This window comes from Porcisia hertigi, chromosome 9, assembly GCF_017918235.1.
Source record: "Porcisia hertigi strain C119 chromosome 9, whole genome shotgun sequence".
NCBI classification, from domain to species: Eukaryota; Euglenozoa; class Kinetoplastea; order Trypanosomatida; family Trypanosomatidae; genus Porcisia; species Porcisia hertigi.
This window is the reverse complement of record NC_090568.1, coordinates 516,661-533,626: the sequence shown is the minus strand read 5'-3', so window position 1 is coordinate 533,626 and position 16,966 is coordinate 516,661. Positions and strand designations below refer to the sequence as shown.

The 16,966-nt window shown below is 55.1% G+C and overlaps 5 protein-coding genes across 5 annotated transcripts; all 5 read right to left on the bottom strand.

Annotated features, from left to right (window-relative positions):
- Positions 1-471: 471 nt before the first annotated feature.
- On the bottom strand, positions 472-2,715 carry JKF63_06941 (uncharacterized protein; the record flags this gene model as incomplete). Its single annotated transcript, XM_067902888.1, has 1 exon — positions 472-2,715. One exon carries the CDS (start codon positions 2,713-2,715, stop codon positions 472-474), a length of 2,244 nt encoding a protein of 747 aa, XP_067759247.1.
- Positions 2,716-5,401: 2,686 nt separating this feature from the next.
- Positions 5,402-6,112, bottom strand: JKF63_06940 (uncharacterized protein; the record flags this gene model as incomplete). Its single annotated transcript, XM_067902887.1, has 1 exon — positions 5,402-6,112. One exon carries the CDS (start codon positions 6,110-6,112, stop codon positions 5,402-5,404), a length of 711 nt encoding a protein of 236 aa, XP_067759246.1.
- A 1,367-nt stretch (positions 6,113-7,479) lies between these two features.
- Positions 7,480-8,328, bottom strand: JKF63_06939 (uncharacterized protein; the record flags this gene model as incomplete). Its single annotated transcript, XM_067902886.1, has 1 exon — positions 7,480-8,328. The coding sequence occupies one exon, from the start codon at positions 8,326-8,328 to the stop codon at positions 7,480-7,482; it is 849 nt and encodes a 282-aa protein (XP_067759245.1).
- Positions 8,329-10,027: 1,699 nt separating this feature from the next.
- JKF63_06938 (uncharacterized protein) lies at positions 10,028-14,320 on the bottom strand (the record flags this gene model as incomplete). The annotated part of the gene is made up of 2 exons (XM_067902885.1): positions 10,028-10,306; positions 12,800-14,320. 2 exons carry the CDS (start codon positions 14,318-14,320, stop codon positions 10,028-10,030), a joined length of 1,800 nt encoding a protein of 599 aa, XP_067759244.1.
- Positions 14,321-15,346: 1,026 nt separating this feature from the next.
- JKF63_06937 (uncharacterized protein) lies at positions 15,347-16,198 on the bottom strand (the record flags this gene model as incomplete). The annotated part of the gene is made up of 1 exon (XM_067902884.1): positions 15,347-16,198. The coding sequence occupies one exon, from the start codon at positions 16,196-16,198 to the stop codon at positions 15,347-15,349; it is 852 nt and encodes a 283-aa protein (XP_067759243.1).
- Between the last annotated feature and the right edge of the window lie 768 nt (positions 16,199-16,966).

Sequence of the window (16,966 nt, the reverse complement as noted above, 5' to 3'; positions counted from 1 at the left end):
CATGATTGCCTTGTACATCATGTCAGTCGAGTTCTACACGCCACCCTCGGAACGGCGCGTCTACGAGCCCCTCTTGCATGCCCGTATGGCACAGGCGTGTTCGTCGTCGCCGATGGCTGCGACGCATATCCGTGACATTCCCACGTCATTGGGGGGCAGAGGATGACGAATGGAGAGAGGCGCTGTTGGTATGCTCTACACGTACGCGTGGTGGTGGTGGTGGTATCATATACGCACGCTCTTTCCTTCCTGGCCTTTTATGTGCATGTAGATCTTCGCATATATATATATATATATATATACATGCTCATCTTCAGGACCACTCTGTGGTTCCCCTGCCCCCCCCCCCCCCCACAAAGGAGGGGTGATGCTCAGCATTTCGCTCATGATGCTCCTCGCTTATGCCTGTTTCCTTAATATCGTCCACCGATTCTCAGCCCATATTTCGAACGGCGCTTGCCGTCCTGATAACTACCGCGGCGAGTTGATGCCGCTCCACACGAAGTCGTCGTCACCCTCGTAGTTCTCTCTAGCCCGAATGGGCTTGTTTTTCTTGCGCAGGCAGCTGCAGAGCTTGTTGCGGATAATAAAGTCCACGTCGGAGTAGATGCGGTCGTGCACACGACGCTGCAGAGTCAAGGTCTCCCCTGTGTCTGCATCCGTGTGAGTGAACTCGTCTGCTGCAGGGTTTTCGACACCCTCTTCGTCGATGCCACTGACGATCTTGAGGATAGTCTCTAGCATGTCATAGTTGCCAAGGATGTCTACATGCTTGGCACTCAGTTTGCCACCGCGCAGGTTCAGCGACGAGGCACCGTCGATGCTGTGGTTGTATTCCCGCGTGACGACGCGGCCCACATTGCGGCTCCACCCGTTCACGGCGCGACACATGTACGCCAGAGACATCAGCGGCACTGTATCATCACCGTCTGACATGCGCACACCATGTGAAGTACTGTTGTTGAACACGGAGCTGTTGATCACGTACGGGGTTTCGGTGTTCGCTTCGTCTGGGTTCGGCATGAGGTAGTAGCCCTTCTCGGATGGAAGACCAACGCCGTAGAGGCACACCACCGTTGTGTTTGGTGCCTTTGGCAGCGAGGGTAAGTCATCGATAGTCTTCAAGAAGGAGTCGATCCCACGAACGCAGTCTTCGTGCCCAGAGCGCTGACATTCGCCACGGATCAGCTCAGCGGTGCCGCGAGTGCCGAGCGAGGTGCCGTTCGGAAGCACCGAGAGGTCCGACCACAATTCTTCGCAGCCTCTCGGCAGCATCGCAACCCCAGAGCTCCACGAGCGTGACAAGCCATATCGTGCCTCCTGGCTAATAAAGTTGTCTAATATCTTCCTGGCCGCCCAGGGGATGTTGATGGTGTCCCTTGCGTCACCGAAAAGCATGGCCGAAGCGGCCTTGCCGGCGCCCATTGTAACGCCGCCCACGTTCACATAGTAGGCGATATGGCGATCCATAAACCCTTCCTCACGCTGCTCTGCCCACCGGAAGAAGGCCAGAGCAACGGTGGTACCGTAGCTGTGAGATATCACGACCGCCCGATTTCGATTCTTTTGACAAAGGAAGCGCAGAGAGTTACGCATCTGGTAGTAGAAGCCGTCGCGTTCATGGGCTTTATCGGGCGACAGTCGCCAGTCGTACGTTATCACGGCCATACTCTGCGGGTCGTAGCCAATGTCGGCGAGGTTGATGAGCACCTTCGCCCAGACCCAGTAGCCCGGTACAAAGAAATCCACCGAGGCGAAGCCCGAGTCGGCGCGCACCTTTGTATCGTTGCGGTCCATCCCCGTCTTTTTGTGCATGCTGAACATGTCCAGCCAGCACTGCGGATCGGACAGGATGAGATAAATCATCTGTGGACCGAACATGCGCTGCCGGAAGCCCGAGAAGAATGATTTCTGTCGCGCACAGGGAAGCGAGGTGTCCCAAACCTCGAGCGCGCTGGTGATGAAGCCCGGTATGATGGCAACGGGGTGCCGCCGTGGCAGATGCGTGCTGCCTTTGTTGTACTTGTTGAAGAAGGTAAGCCCCGGTCTCGAATCCTCGTCGACTGTGAAGGAGCCGGCGACGTCCACCACCATGCCACCTGGTGCAATCACGAACAGGAGCACCGCGAGAACCAGCACGACAAAATGCACCCGCTTGCGTGTCATGAAGTACAGCATATCGAGGAGGTTGTCCTTCACCCAGCCGGGAAGCGGCAGACGCTCGATCTTCCGGGCTGTGCGCCGCTGAGAGTCCGTCAGACTCGTACGCAAGTTGACAAAGTCCTCAAACTCTTCCCGTGCGAAGATGAAGGAGGTCAGGCGTTGCCAATAGCTCTGCGGCGGCTCATGCGCAGAGAGCCCTACGGGATTCCTGCGGCCATTACGCGGTTCACCCGCACCTGATGGCATGGGGAGTCGAAGTGCGGACACCTTCGGATTCGACGGTGACACCTCCACCTCCGACGGCGGCGGGAGGCGCAGTGCGTCGATACTAGTATGGATACGCATGGGGGGAGTCGACTGTATAGTCGGTGTGACACCTTGCGCCTTCATGGCGACAACTGTATCCTCAGATGGCTGGACGTTCAGCTCGACATGCTGAGGGGGTAAGAGGTTCCGACGATGAACTTCTTTGCGCCGGGGAGTCGAAGACAGCGCCCCATTACCTGTCTGCGAGGGGCGCGCCTTTTTCTTTTTGTGCTCTTTTTTTTTCATTCTGCCTCTCCCCCCCGCCCAGACCCCCTAAAAGAAAAACTATGAGCCTCACAGGAGGTGCGCACGCCTGTGTGTGTGTGTGTGTGTGTGTGTCAACTCTGACCGACACTGAAAAGCACACCGCAATGGGGGAGGGAACAAGATGCCAAGCACCACCTTCACTCCCCTCTCCCTCTCCTCCCCCTTCACCACAACATGCGTCGAGCGCACAACGCACCGATAGGGAAAATGTGTTGTGTCTGGATCAACGAGGTAAAACTGTCGGTGCGTGCATATGTAATGGATCGCGTGAGCTATAGCGCTAAGAGGGGGCTTGGTCGAGATAAACAAATGAGCGGGGGTTGGGGTTTGTCTTTTTTTTTTGCTTGGGGGGGGGGGGAGGGGAAGCAGAGAGGTCTGCGCCACACGTACGCACCAAAAAAAAAACACCCGAGGAAAAAAAAGCAAGTAATAGTAATAAAACTAACAAAAATGGGAAGTCCTTTAAAAGGGGGGGGGGGCACTCACATAAATGGAGCCCCACACCGCCTCCAAACAAAACAAAGCAGAGACGAAGGGGTGGGGGGTTACGGGCACAGCCTCGCCGTGAAAACCCTTGTCTTGAGCGTTCAAAAGAAATTCTTTTTTTTTTTGTGTGTGTGTGGAGGGTGACTGTAAGAAATCGTTAAAAGTCGGTGATATCGTGTAAGGGTGTTTCTTGGTAATGAGGCCGTACGTGAATTCTGTGATGTCGCCTCCCTTTGGGTGCGTGCGTGTGTGTGTGTGTGTGTGTGTGTGTGTGTGTGTGAGGGGGGGGAGGGGGATGCGGATAGGGGCCTAGTGGAGAGAACGTGGTATATAGAAGGCAAAAGATGTCAAAAAAGGAGGGGTGAGGGGAGTTACTGCCGCGTTTGGAGGGAGAGTCCCCGAGCGGTTGAGAGGCACACACTTGCTGTACACCATCAATACATGGTTCTTCAAAATGTGGGTTTGCAGAATTGTAAGAGGTGAGGGGTGGAGAGGGGCCGGTGCAAAGAAAAATTCAAACAAACTTGTGCGCCATCTACTCGTTGTCTCCCCTCCACCATCTCCTTCTGTGCCCGAATATGGAGATACGCTGATGCCCACAGATGCATATCGACATCTCTTTTTCTTGGTTATCAGTAAATTCGTTATTCTCTCTCTTTTCCCCCTTTTTTCATTTTTTTAGGAAGGAGGGGAGGGGAGGGGAGTGGAGTGGCGGGGTTCTCTTTTGATGGTGTTTTTCGAGTAAGGTAACTGGGAAAAAGATATCAGCTTATGAACACACACACAAACACACACACACACAAGAGTGTCCCCCCTTCCCTTTTTTTCTCCCATTTTCTTCCCTCCACACGTCTGACAACAGAACAGGTCACGCCACATGACACCCTGAGCAGCAGCGACGTAATGTCTATACCACAGTAGAAGCCAAGACATCGACCGAGAAGGGAAATGGAGGGGGGGGGTGGGTGAGACGATAGAAACACACTCGCTGTGTGTGTGTATGTACGTACGTGTGTCGAAAGGGGGCAGGAGGGGTGGGCGGGCGGACAGCTTACGCTTCAAGGGCGTGGTGACACGCACTCGACGATGCCGACAAAACATCACATACGGAGAGCTTCCCCTCGATGCGTCATGATTGACTTGTACATCATGTCAGTCGAGTTCTACACGCCACCCTCGGAACGGTGTATCTACGGGGGCCCATCGCGAGGTGCAATGCGGGCAAGTGCACGCGCATTACAGATACGGCCAGTCAATTGGCTGAGCACGACGGCTGCTCCACATCCAACGTCCATCCCCCGCCCATCCCCCTCTCTCCGCACGCCCCGCCGATGTCTCTTGAAGGCCGCTTTACACGACTGCGCTAGTTGAAAAGCGTTTGTGTGTCTCACGTCTGTTTTATTTTGCCCATCGCACAAACGTGATCATCATCGTAGATCATTGCGACGCATATCGGGGTGTCCCCCCTTACGTCATTGGTGGTGGCCCGCTGAGCCTCTCCTCCCCCCGCCGCACACACCAACGCTGATGCGCTACTCCCTTTGTAATCAGGTGCATAAGGGAGGCACCCGGCCAAAGCAACCCCCCCCTCATGAGTCCATCCGCGACTCTGAGTTTTTTTTTGGCCTCGCCTGAACTTCTGAAGGCGGGGATGTCCACTCACACGTGCGCACGTGTGTGAGAGTTTGGTGTGTATGCTTGTTTGAGTGCTTACATATACATGTATATGTTATCTATTGCATGCATGCGTCTCTCGAAATACAACAGCGTCCAAGGCAGAGAGGGGTGAGGGAGGTGGCGGGGAGAGGTGGTCGCCCATCGGAAGAACCCTCCCTCTTGTTCCTTTTTAAAAAACATTTGCCCTCACGCTGCTCCATGATCTGGATCCTGAACTACTTGCCGATGCGTTTGGGTGATGGATAATATGACGTTGTGGCTATCGTGATGGGGGTGTAGCATCCATGAAGAAGGGGGAGAGAGAAGAAAAAAAAAACAGACACGTACACGCACACACACACAATAAAATGCAAAGCCACACTAATAGAGGAAGGAGGAAGGGAGGCTGCATTTTTCCTCCACTGTCCTCTAGCCAACGCTGCTGCCGTTATTCTCATTGGCCAAGGAAATCACCGGCACTCTTCACCTCTACACCCTCGTCCATTTGTGTGCCGCCACTGCTCTAAGACGTCATCCACAGGGCGAATATCACAACCAGAGCCGCTGTGATGATGATGCGAAGAAGCCCCGTGCGCTTGTCACGCACATCCAGTTGATCACCGCTGTTTTTGCTGCGGGTGCTGCGGCGACGCTTCTCGTTGAGCGTATTCTGCTCCATCTGCTCCACCGTCATGGTTTTGTGGCCAGACATGCTGTTGCTGCCTCTGGAGGAACTACCGCAACGATCAGCCGCACTGCCGGCTCCAACAGTGCCATCGGCGCCAGCCGCTAGCTGAGCAGCTTTGTCCTTGCTACTACCACTGTCCAGTAGCATACGGCATGAGATGTACTTCTGCACGACCGACGCGGCATCAGCTTCCTTCTTCTTCTGAATCAAATCTGCCAAGTTGGCCCCATGGGCCTCGACGACATCTTGCTCGCCGAGCAGGGCGCACTCGACGCGGAAGGTGTCCTTCGCGTATCGCGCACCCACCGGCAGTCCCTCAGCAAAAGTTTTTCTGTTCAAGAGAATCGTGATCTTCGCCGACGAGTTACCTCTTATGACCCCCTTCGAGTGCTTGAGGTAGTACCGCAGCGGCGCGGTTGTGCGGACGCGGTAGATGATAGCCTCATACCCAACATTTGTGAGCTCAAAAGTGCAGTCCTCGTTGGTGTGCAACACCAACTCAAACCTCTCCGGATTTATAATCACGTTTGGGGCGCGAGAGTTCATTTTTGCTTTTTTTTTCCGCCCTCTCTTTGTTTGATCTCGGGTGACGGCAACGGGATGGGGGGAGGGGAGGGGAGGGGAATGCGCGTATATAATAAAGTGCGCTCCTTGTTGAAAGGTAGTGGTGGTGTGGTGCTCTTGACACGAGCACACAGCCACCCTCAGAAGTATACACCAACCACCACCACACACACACACACACACAAAGTGGATATATAAGGAAATAGTGTTTGGATCACGTCTACTTGCTATGATGATGATGTGTATGTATGTGTGTGTGTGTGTGTGCCACTCTGCCGATGGAGTGCGGGTGAGGGGGGGGGGAGGTAACAAGAAGAGACGAGTGTGCCCAAACAAGATAAACGAGGCAGACCACACCTTCAGATCAAATGTGTGAAGGTGTCACACAAGCCACACAAGCGAAGTCGTAAAACAAGCACACGTTAAAAAAAAAGGCAGATGCGCAGAAGTACAACGGAAGCGAACGAAGAAAAGATCAATGGGGGAAAAAAGTAACACACACACACACACACACACGCATACAACCCGAACCTAACAGCAAACCATCGACAGAGATACAGCGAGGGATCACACAATGGGGGTGCTTTGTGCGCGCGCGCGCGTATACGCGAGCGAAACATTCAAAACGAGCGCGACGAGGAGGGGGAGGAGGAGTGAAGGTGCACGCCTGCGGCTAAGTGAACAATGAGGAGGAGCCCGCACATCGCCTGCCCAGCGGGAGCTACCAGGGGAGGTATCGAAAGGGATAAGATCTTGTTGCCACGTCCAAGTGCCCGGTCTCATTGTCTCGTTTTTTTTTTACGACTCCTTTTCACTCGCAAACTAGGCACGAAGGTTGTTCCGCCGTAACGGTGAAGAGGAGGAGGAGGAGGCGAACAACTGTTCCTGGTGCCATTGAGGATGCCTCATGGGTCGCAGGTTGACTAGATGCTCAGTTTAAAAATTTTTTTTTGGGGGGTTTAGTGTTGTGCTTCGTGCATTTGCGTATGTGAAGAAGTGAGGCTCTGGCGGCCCTCCTGCACGCCCAAGGCGAGCTTGGGAGAGGGCTGGAGACCGCCGAACAAGCGAACGACAAACAATAAGAGGGAAGACACGCGCAACCGTGACGGGGGCTTTAGCAGGTTTTATCCCCTTGACCTTCTACTGCATAAAGCACAGAGGAAAAGCGTAGAACAGAGGAGAGACGGATTGTGGCGGGCAGGGAAGAGGGAGGGAGGGAGGAGAGAATCAAAATGTCAGTTTCTACACGAGCGCACTCTACCCACACAGTGCCACCACCTCCCCTCCCCTCCCCTCCCCCTAAAAAAAAACACAGCTCCATCTCTGACGTTCTCGCTTACGCATCCCTTTTATTTTTCAAACCATAACATAGGCCCTAGAGCATCACCAATAAAGCTGCCGCGCAGCTCCATAACATGAATGGGGCCACCACCGTTGCTGTCGGCCTCCTCCGCTGCCGATACGGTTTCTTCTGACTGCACTGTGCATGACTCAACCTTCACAATAACTTCGGCACCGACCATGTAGGCGTTGTATGGCGCTGTGGCAGCAGACGTCTGGGATGAGAGGGCGTTTGACGCCAAGGCGTCACTGCCCAGACCTACTGCTTCCATTGCCGAGTCCCCATCGCGCTCAGCACCTTGTCCACCAGCGTCTTGATCCTCAGTGTCCAGCGGAAGGTACCAGAATCCCTGTGCGGCACTGAAGCGAGAGCCAGGCACCAGCATCTCAGCCGGCACCAGGAACGGGATGGCCACGAAAAGGTCCATTGTCAAGTACACCCCAGCGGCCGTCTGATAGGCAATGCGGGCTTTGAGTCGTGCTCCGGGATTCGGCGCGAACACGCACACGCCAAAGGTCACTGTAAGCCACGCCGACGCCGCCGCGCCGCGCACACAGCTGGCAGAGTACTCCATCACTTCTGTGATGGCCACACAAAGACCGCGAGAGGGGATGACGCGGCCGACGTACCGCTCTGTCAGGCGGTGAAGCAGAATGTCACGCAAGGTTAGCGAGTAAGCTTCGTCATCGTCGCCGCCGCTGTTGGCTGCGGTGGTCGCCGTGGCTGCCGGCGAGGTGCCTAGAGCGGTCGTTGTGGCGGCGCTGCCACCACCACCGCTCGATTTGTTGGCGGAGTCACGAGGGAAGTACACAGCCTCGATGGCTACCGTGTCGTATAGGATGTAGGAAGAAAACATCGTTGGTATGACTGAGAGTGTTGTGCGAGCTGCCAAATGCAACACACGCTAAAGAATAAACAGAGGAGGCTGTGTGTGTGTGTGTGTGGGTGTGTGTGGTGGTGGTGGTGGGGGAACCTTCTTGAGTGCTGCAGCTGCTGGCCCGCTATCGCATGCGTGTGCGCAAGGAGAGGGAGGTATTTTAGAGATCCATACGGGACTACAATTGAGAGGAGGAGGGAGGAGTCCAATGGTGGCTCATGGTGATGTGCATCCGTGTATTCGAGGCCTCTGTGTTTGAGAAAGGGGTTGTGAACTCGTGTCTTTTTGATGTTGAGCTAAATACATATAGGCGCAGGCGCACAGACGCTTACCCACACGAATATACATTCTCCCCATCAGCTCCTCTCTGCTTTTTTTTTGTTACTACTTCTCTTCTCTGTAGTCAAACAAAAGAATGAAAGGAACACACACACACACACACACAGACACACACAGAGGTGCTCAAACCTTTTCTTTTTTTTCTGTGCTCGCCTCTCCTCCCCTCCCCTCCCCTCCCTCCCACTTTCCTCTTTTCGAATATTAAAAGGAACCCAACTGTTAGCCTCGGTCGTTTTTTTTTTCTGTTATAGAAGGAACGACACAACAAAATCAGACCGTTCGCGTACACCTCATCCTCCTCCTCCCCTCCTCCCTCCCCTCCCCCCACAGAGAGAGAGAAAGGGGGTGGGGTGGCGGGGGGTGGGTGGGGGAGACAACAAAGGAGGGGGGGGGGGAAGGGGGTAAAAGAAATTGCCAGGGAGGTTTTATTCCTTATTCCCCACCTACAAAGCTGCGTGGCGCGCCGCCTCCCCATCCACGACTTCACTATCCCTTGTCGGTCTCAATACGAACATATATATATATAAATATGTGTGCGTGTTTTTTTTTAATATTTACTACTGGAAGTGAGTTTAGCGCAGCCGACTACTGACACATGTGCTCCACATCCCTTTCCTCTTTTTGAGCCTACACAAACGCGAAAAAAAAACCACGACAACACTTTGCCCGCCGCCGCGTCAGCGACCATTGGACACACACACACACACACACACGGGGCACGACCAACATTCCAAACATCAACTCGATTAATTATATCAAGCGCACTTTTTTCTTCTTCATATATATATATAAATATATAAATGCCCCTCCTTCCCCCCTTTCGTTGCCCATGACTCAACACATCGTGGAGGACCACACCGGATGATTACAGGAGGAGGAAAGGTAATCGAAGGGGAGGCGTGAGTAGGTGTGTAGGAGAGAGATCAAAGAAATTGTAGAGAGGAGAGGGTCGCGCGCGCGCACACACACACACCAAGAACTGTGTGTTTAGGTTCATCGAACACGCACGGATATCGGTGTCTGCGACTGCGGCAGCCTCTACCTCTCTCTTTCTCCTTACACGATTTGCCCTAACCGCCCCTCTCTCTCTCCACTCATTTGAAATTTTCTTTTGTTTTCTTTAGATTTTTTTTTTCATTGGCCCTTTTCTTAAAAAAAAAGACCACATCGCTCAAGCGAAGGAAGAAAGGCAGAGGGAGGGAGGCAGGGGGAGGGAGGCAGGGGGTAAGTCGTGTGAGAGCACTACGGGCACACTCCCCTCCCCTTCCCCTCCCTCCCCCTCCCCCTATACGCACACTCTCTCTCTCGCCTCTCTCTTCCTCAAAGCTACCGAGGCATTTTAATTGCTCTGCTTCATGGGAACACCACGGCGGATTGTTCCCCAGCCGATCAGACGGAATGTCTTGTCCACCATACGCGAGATCGCCACTTGCTCACCCGTGGAGCAGCACACCGGCGTCACCAGCTCCAGCTTGGCGATTTCGGGATCCTGTGTGATATCGAGCACCGTCGCGCCAGCGGTGAGGGTGCCTACGTTGATCTGCAGGGACTCCTGCACATTCAACTTCTGCACGCGCTTCCCTATTGACTTGCCATCCTTGGATTTGGCACCGACCATCTCAGAGAAGAGATAGTATTGCACCTCAATCTCGCAGTACACCTCCGGCAGCGTTCCCTCTTCGCCCAGCATATTACCGACCATCTTGTCTTGGCGCGTCAGGGTAGGGTCCAGCGTTGTGCCAACGGCGATGAGGCCACCCGGAATGGCGTACTGAAGAACGTTGTTTTCTGCCTTGAGCGTAACCGTGCGCGTTTTGAGTGGGCTATAGGTGAAGCGGGGGCCCTGCTCGTTGGAGCTGCGCGAGCGCACCATGCCAGGGCGGATCTCCACCACCTGCCCCACCTTGATCACACCTTGCGTGACGGTGCCACCAGCCACACCGCCCTTCAGGTTCTCAATGTCTCCCTCTCCTGGCTTGTTGATGTCAAAGGAGCGTACGACTGTCATGCGCACCGGTGCCTTCAGGTGGCGCACCGGCATCGGGATGTGGAGGAGGTACTCTAGTAAGTAATCCACGTTGCGCTTCAATTGTGCCGAGATCGGCACGATCGGTACGTTCAACGCGATGTTGTCCAGGTAGGCACGTACCTGGCGGTACTGGTCATGTGCCCTCACCTCACCGACAAGGTCGATCTTGTTCTGCAGGACAATCAGGTGGTGCAGTTTCATGATCTCCACCGCCTTGAGGTGCTCCAGCGTCTGTGGCTGCGGGAACGACTCGTTGGCGGCGATGAGCAGCAGTGCGGCGTCCATAATGGCGGCGCCGTTCAGCATGGTGGCCATCAGCACGTCGTGGCCAGGGCAATCGACAAAGGAGAAGTGGCGCTTCAGCGTCATGGTCTCTCCGCAGTTGGGGCATGGCGTGCTATCCGGCTGCGAGGACGGGTAAGTCTGGAAGCAGATGGGGCGCGGGCAGGACTCGCACTGGTACACCTTCGCGTTGGCGTAGCCGAGGTGGATGGTAATGTTCATAACGGCTTCTCGGTGAAACTTTTGAGTTTTGACACCGCTGAGCGCCTTGACAACGGTGGATTTGCCGTGTGCCACGTGGCCAATGGTGCCTACGTTGATGGTGGCCTGCCGCGACATGACCTCGAAGGTGTCGACATTGAGCTCGTCAAGGTTGATTTTGCTGAAGTCCTGCTTGGCGAGTCCCTGGTCCGTGTCGATGACGTTCTCGTCATTGAGGGTGAAGTCCGCAATATCCTCCTCGGCCATGGGAATGACTCGAGAGGATGATGGAGGGGTAAAAAAAAGAGTGGGGATGGGGGGAGGGAGGGAGGTGTGTGTGTGCGTGCGCGCGTCAACGGGACGGTACTTCTGGCACGCACTGTGGAGAGAAAAAAGGGGGTAAGCGGCGAACCTGAGGAATCTGCGTGCATATGCGTTGGTGTTGTGCAGGTCCGAAGTGAGACGTGGTGAGAGGGGGTGGGGAGGGAGGGTAGATGGTGGGGGTGGAAGAAGGTCCAACATGGAGCCAGACGAGTGGGGCGGAAGAGGTCGGGGGTTGAATGAGAGGATTCCTTTGAGTGAGAATAACGGCGAAGGGGAACCGCAACCGATGCCCCCACCTCTCCTCTTTCAAGACACACGCATACATGCATATATATATATATACAGACAGACACACACACATCGCTTGTACAGTTACATGCATGGCTTCATACCCTGTTGTGTGGCGTCGCGGAGCCCAGCCCGTGATTTTGTCTGCACCGCGTGAGGAGGATGGAGAAATCACTCTTGTAGTGGGAGGGGAGGGGAAAAGGCGATAGACGCCCAAAGCAGCGGAAAAAAAAACAAACGAACTCCCAAAAAAATATATATTTTCCAGACGCCTCTCTCCTCCTCCTCCTCCCTTTTCACATCCACACACACACACACACCAGAGAGGGACAACGACCACGACTACTGCCGGTTGTGTTGTTTGTTGTGTGTGTGGACTTCTTCACACGTTGTCATATTTGACGTGGTGTGAACAACGTTGGGAAAGGTGAGGTCGGAGGATGGCAGGAGAGGTCGGAGGGAAGGTAAAGAGCAAAGGCCGACGAGAAACGACGGGGCATCCAAGTGCAACGGGTGACTGCGCGCATACTGCCATGTGGTGTCGCAGCTGCGCCAACCTTCCCCCCCCCCCTTCCCGTTCATGTCACCACGAACAGCTAGTCCAGCAGCACTGTGGGGGGAGGAGGAAGGCCATATGTAAAGCGTTTCTCCAATGACGGGGAACCCCCCCCCCCCCGTCAGCTCGCTTCTCTGTCGCTCTCGCATTCACTGTCAGCCTCACTGCGATTCCTCCGGCAAGAGCTTCACGGGGACGCCCTCGCGTATTGTGCCCCATCCAATAACTCGAACTTTTCGATCCACATACCGCGCTAGCACGATGCGCTGGTGCGGGGGAATGGCGAAGAGGGGACTCTCCAGCCTGCAGATGGCTCGACCAGCATGCCGTGACGTCCGCAGCACCGTCGCTGCTGTTGTCAGCGTTCCCACACTCAGGACGATGCTTTCGTCTTCTCGCAGTGGCGCGACGCGGCGACGCGTGGAAGTGACGCGGCTTGGGTGGACTCGATATGCGCTCGGCCCGTCGTCGAAAACGGCGCCATCGCCGCGACGCGGTGTGGCGAGGCCGAGAATCTCGCGCAGAAGGAAGAACTGGATGAGCACCTCTTGATACACCTGCATACCTGTGCGACACTCCACTTCGCACGGGGCTGCAGTCGGGTACGGATGGGCAGAAATGGCACCCCATGGCATCGGCGTTGCGTTGCACGTCGACTTGGTGGTCGCGAACGTCGCGGAGCCGGTGGCGGGGGCTGCTTCTTCTACCGCGTGTGGATTTTTGAAGTTCTGCGCATGGTGCCTCATACGGTTCGACCGCCATACGGGACCGCGCCGCACCACACGCACCACCTGCCCTCGCAGTTTGTTCTGCCGCGTCAGGGAGGGGTCGAGCGTTGTGCCGATGGCGATGAGGCCGCCCGGGACGGCGAATTGCAGCTCGTTCTGCTCCGCTTGGAGTCGCACAACGGTGGTGCGCAGCGGAACGGCGTACACCTCACCAGGCGGCGGAGACAAGACGTACGTCACTTCTTTCCCTGACAAGACGTCCTGTCGTCTCGGCAGCAGCCCGTCCCGTCGTCGAAGCACCAAAAGGCCAGGGGTTATTTCAATTTCGTCCCCGACGCACAACACACCGGCCGCGACTGTGCCCCCAATAACGCCACCCTTGAGCACCTCTGCCACATCCCCAATCGGGCCAGGCAGCGAAACATCAAAGGAGCGCAGCACGCTCAAGTACTGCGAGTCATGCAGCTGGCGCCGTGGGAGGGGGATGTGCACGAGGTAGTCGAGCAAGAAATTCATGTTAATGTTCTGCTGCGCGCAGATCGGGATCACGGGTGCTTTCGTGTACGCTGTCTTTGTTGCGAGGTAGTGGCGAATAATGCCGTACTGTGCCGCCGCATGCTCCCGACTGACAAGGTCAACTTTATTCTGCAGGACAATGAGTGACGATACGCCGATCATCTCCGCCGCGGCGAGGTGCTCCAGCGTCTGTGGCTGCGGGAACGACTCGTTGGCGGCGATGAGCAGCAGTGCGGCGTCCATGATGGCGGCGCCGTTCAGCATGGTGGCCATCAGCACGTCGTGGCCAGGGCAATCGACAAAGGAGAAGTGGCGCTTCAGCGTCATGGTCTCTCCGCAGTTGGGGCATGGCGTGCTATCCGGCTGCGAGGACGGGTAAGTCTGGAAGCAGATGGGGCGCGGGCAGGACTCGCACTGGTACACCTTCGCGTTGGCGTAGCCGAGGTGGATGGTGATGTTCATAACGGCCTCTCGGTGAAACTTTTGAGTTTTGACACCGCTGAGCGCCTTGACAACGGTGGATTTGCCGTGTGCCACGTGGCCAATGGTGCCTACGTTGATGGTGGCCTGCCGCGACATGACCTCGAAGGTGTCGACATTGAGCTCATCGAGGTTGATTTTGCTGAAGTCCTGCTTGGCGAGTCCCTGGTCCGTGTCGATGACGTTCTCGTCATTGAGGGTGAAGTCCGCAATATCCTCCTCGGCCATGGGAATGACTCGAGAGGATGATGGAGGGGTAAAAAAAAGAGGGGAGGGGGGGAGGGAGCGAGGCGTGTGTGTGTGTGTGTGCGCGTCAACGGGACGGTACTTCTGGCACGCACGGTGGAGAGAAAAAAGGGGGTAAGCGGCGAACCTGAGGAATCTGCGTGCATATGCGTTGGTGTTGTGCAGGTCCGAAGTGAGACGTGGAGAGAGGGGGTGGGGAGGGAGGGTGGATGGTGGTGGTGGAAGAAGGTCCAACATGGAGCCAGACGAGTGGGGCATCGAGCTCATAGTGGGATCAACAGAGGGCAAGACGGATGGGGGCGGTGCAAGATGGGAGGGGGCAACGCGGTTGTGTGTGTGTGTGTGTGTATCGCTTGACGTTTTTTTTTTTGCGTGCTGTTGTTTCTTGGATGGTGCAGAGGATATGTTTGCACCTTTTCATACTCGAGGGAAAAAAAGGGGGTTTGGGGGGCGTGTGTAGTTTATCCCGCCACCCCCCCCCCAAAAAAAAAAACGGCAAAAACTCTAAAAAGAAGACTTGAAATGTATGAGAATCGAAGCAATCTAGATCGTGCATGTGTGTGTGTGTGTCTTTTCTACGGGGACTTTGATTCCTTCAGGGGGGGGGGGGATGGGCGGGTGGGGACACAAACCTAACAGAAGCTGAGAAGCAGTACTGAGACTTCGCTTGTGGAGGCGTCTGTGCTGGTGGATACGGCCCTTGGCAATGATGCCCCCCCCCCTCCTCACCCCCCACCGCGCGCTGACGCGGAACAGATGTTGAGGGTACGAGGTGTTGACGACCTGCACGTATCAATATTCTCTGGGAAACAGGAGGGTGGAATAAGAGGGTATACTACAGTGGGCCCTCTGGAGAAACACTTGGGAGGAGGGAGGAGGAGGGGGAGGGGAATGGAGCCGGTATGGGTTCTCGCGGGTGATCAGCCCCCCCCCCCTCCCCTCCCCCCCTTCAGGTATGCCACTTCATTCCACCACGTGTTTACTCTTTCCCACTGCCGTCGGGGTCGTCTACTCGCGTATTGCGTCCTTCAACAGTGTCGTAATCACGTGCGAGAGCGAGTAGACGCCCTGCCGAATCGGGATGTCCAAGTTCGGTACACCATCTGGCGAGACCGCGGCTGAGGCCGACATGTCTGGCTTGTACATTGCCACCAGAGACTCGATCCGATCGATGTCGTTCTTCAGCTTAGGCTGGCGGTCTGCTCGGCGCAGCGCAGGGTCATTAAACTTCTTCATGACATCCTGAATGAATACCACGAGTGTATTGGGCATTTTCATGGCGTCCTTCACCAAGTCAAAGGCCTCCAACATTTGAGTCTGCCGTTGCACCGTGCTGTGGGTGCTTTGCATGAGCATCCGTTCTCGTTTTGTGGCTTCCTCGAGCTTCTCTTTCAAGGCATCCGAGTCCTCCTTTAGCTTATCGAAGGTGTACTGCAGCTCGGTGTACGCCGTCTCGTAGTTAATCACCTTGCCCGATGATTCGGTTGCCTTGCTTGTCGCCATTCCCAACTGATTTCGCAGATCGGCAACATTGCACGCAAGGTTCTTCCGTTCCTCCTCTGCATGATTGAGGAGGATCTGCTTCTTGTCGAGCTCATGCTCCAAGGTTTTGATTCTCAGAAGCATCTGTTCATTTTCTCGGATGAGTTCTATAGTGGTTTTATCCAGTTCGATGTTTGGCAACGGGGTGCTAGACTGGCTACGTAGCCCAAGAGAGGAGATACTGGCATTGACCGTATCCCTCGTCATTGCAGTCTTCATTGGCATCATTGTCACCGGCGAAGACTCGCGCTGCGCTGCAACGGAGGCCATACAGCAACCGTCCAGGTTGATGCTGTTCGCGCTGGGGCTTTTCTTCATTTTTGAGCTTTATAAATGTACACACGTGTGTAACCGTGCCGATGGAGTGGGTGGATCGATGAGCACGTTGAGGGGAGGGGGGAGGGGGAAGGGGGGAGGGGTGACTTGTGAGAAAAAAAAATCACGGGTTTGTGGATCCACGTGTGTGAGCGTTATTTCACGTTGCCTCTCTGCAGGTGATGTAGATATGAGCAGTGCTACAAGAAAGGCGGAGAAAAAGAATGAGGGGTGGTGACGAGAAGTGTCTTGGCCATTTTAGGATATCGGGGGGGGGGCGGGGGGAGGGGGGATCCACTCAGTATAATTAACGACACCAGTTGACTCGACCTACTCCCTCCTCCCCCCCATGGAATACCTTTCTCTCTCTCATCACTGTCTCCCTTGGCGCACCCGTGAGTCTCTTCTCTCTTTGACTCGAGCGCATTTTGCTGAGAATTGCCGTTAGGGTACGCTAACAATGTGGTGATGACGTGTGGGTGGTGCGTGTGTGTGTGTGTGGGTGTGCGAGTAATAAAAAAAAAGGGGAGGTTCTGTTGGGCTGGCAGTTGTTACACGGACGTGTACTCCCCCTCCCAAAACCAATAATGTGCACACGAAGGGTATTTGTGTAGGCGTGTGCGTGTGCTGTGGAGTTTGTTCGCGTTCGGGTCTTCTTCCTTTCCTTGGGATTTGTGCACAATGGGAGAACAGCTACGCGTAGTTATACTGGGGAATACGGCAGAAGTGATCAAACTAAGGGAAGAAAAAAACTAAATAAAAAAACGATAT